Genomic DNA, 1,019 nt, shown 5'->3' on the forward strand with positions numbered 1-1,019 from the left:
GAAGAAATGTCTGTGATCTCTGCCCTGAAGGGAATCTGAGATGAAGACAGATTAAAAAAATAAGAAGTCTTTTCTGAGAAAAATTTTCCAAGGTTAGAAGCTGCTGCCAGAAATGTTTGACTGCAGTTGAATGACTGAGGCCAGTTAGGTTTATGTCAGTGATGTGAAGTGTAGGCCATGTTGTTACACAATTTCATGCAGTATTGACTAGTAATGCTACGGAGATTCGACAACATAAGCACAAGGTATGTCCGGTGAAACAGCCAGTACAGCATCGGAGGATAGAGTCTGATTGCAAACTGTTGGCTTTCTAAAAGAGAAGCCACAGAAAACCAAACAAAACCCCAAGTCACCTGTGAGGAAATGAAGGAGATTTTCATGCAAATTGGCAAGTAAATATTTTATTAAATTAAAATCTTTAGTTGGATTTGAAGAAGTGATTATTCAGTCTGTCAAGGCCTTTGAGAGTTCACAGGAGTGTTAAAGAGACATGGCATAGATTCACTGTGGTTAAGTGGGCAAGAGCCTGCCTTATACTTTATTCCAGTGTGGCTTCAACAATTGCCATCTTGTAGCATTCTTGCTACCTTCCTTTAATCACGGCTGAAACAATTAACTGCTGTCTGAAGTGCTGCTTCTCAGTTCAGAGAGCTGCAGGTCGATGTCAAGCACCTTTGAATTAACTGTTGTTAATTGTTGAAAAAACAAACCGGATTGACAATTCTTGCATTAAGAATTTACCTCTGGAAATGTGATTGATATCAAGTGTAATGCAAACAAATACAGGGTTTGGCGGTTTTGGCTTGTTTGTATGTGTTTAAGTCTGACCTTTTTCTATTCTTCATTTTTATTTCAGCTACTGAAGCTGACAGGCAGGATTCAGAGGTGGTTTGTGAACTTAGTGAACTGTCTTCTTCCCCAGAAGAAACAAGTGGAGACCAGTCTGTATATTCTAAAGAGTAAATGGGCCAGAGATGAGCTGAGTAGAAGGCAGCGTTATTTCCATTACTGAGAAGAGC

The 1,019-nt window shown here is 39.5% G+C and overlaps 1 protein-coding gene across 1 annotated transcript in view; it reads left to right on the top strand.

Annotated features, from left to right (window-relative positions):
• Window positions 1–963, top strand: part of DMRTB1 (DMRT-like family B with proline-rich C-terminal, 1) — a 7,201-nt gene extending 6,238 nt beyond the window's left edge. The window contains exon 4 of the mRNA XM_010145110.1: window positions 857–963. Coding sequence (XP_010143412.1) covers window positions 857–963 — 107 coding nt within the window. The remainder of the gene's footprint in view (window positions 1–856) is intronic.
• The last annotated feature ends 56 nt before the right edge of the window (window positions 964–1,019 follow it).

This window comes from Buceros rhinoceros, unplaced genomic scaffold (assembly GCF_000710305.1).
Source record: "Buceros rhinoceros silvestris isolate BGI_N320 unplaced genomic scaffold, ASM71030v1 scaffold24601, whole genome shotgun sequence".
Lineage (NCBI taxonomy): Eukaryota > Metazoa > Chordata > Aves > Bucerotiformes > Bucerotidae > Buceros > Buceros rhinoceros.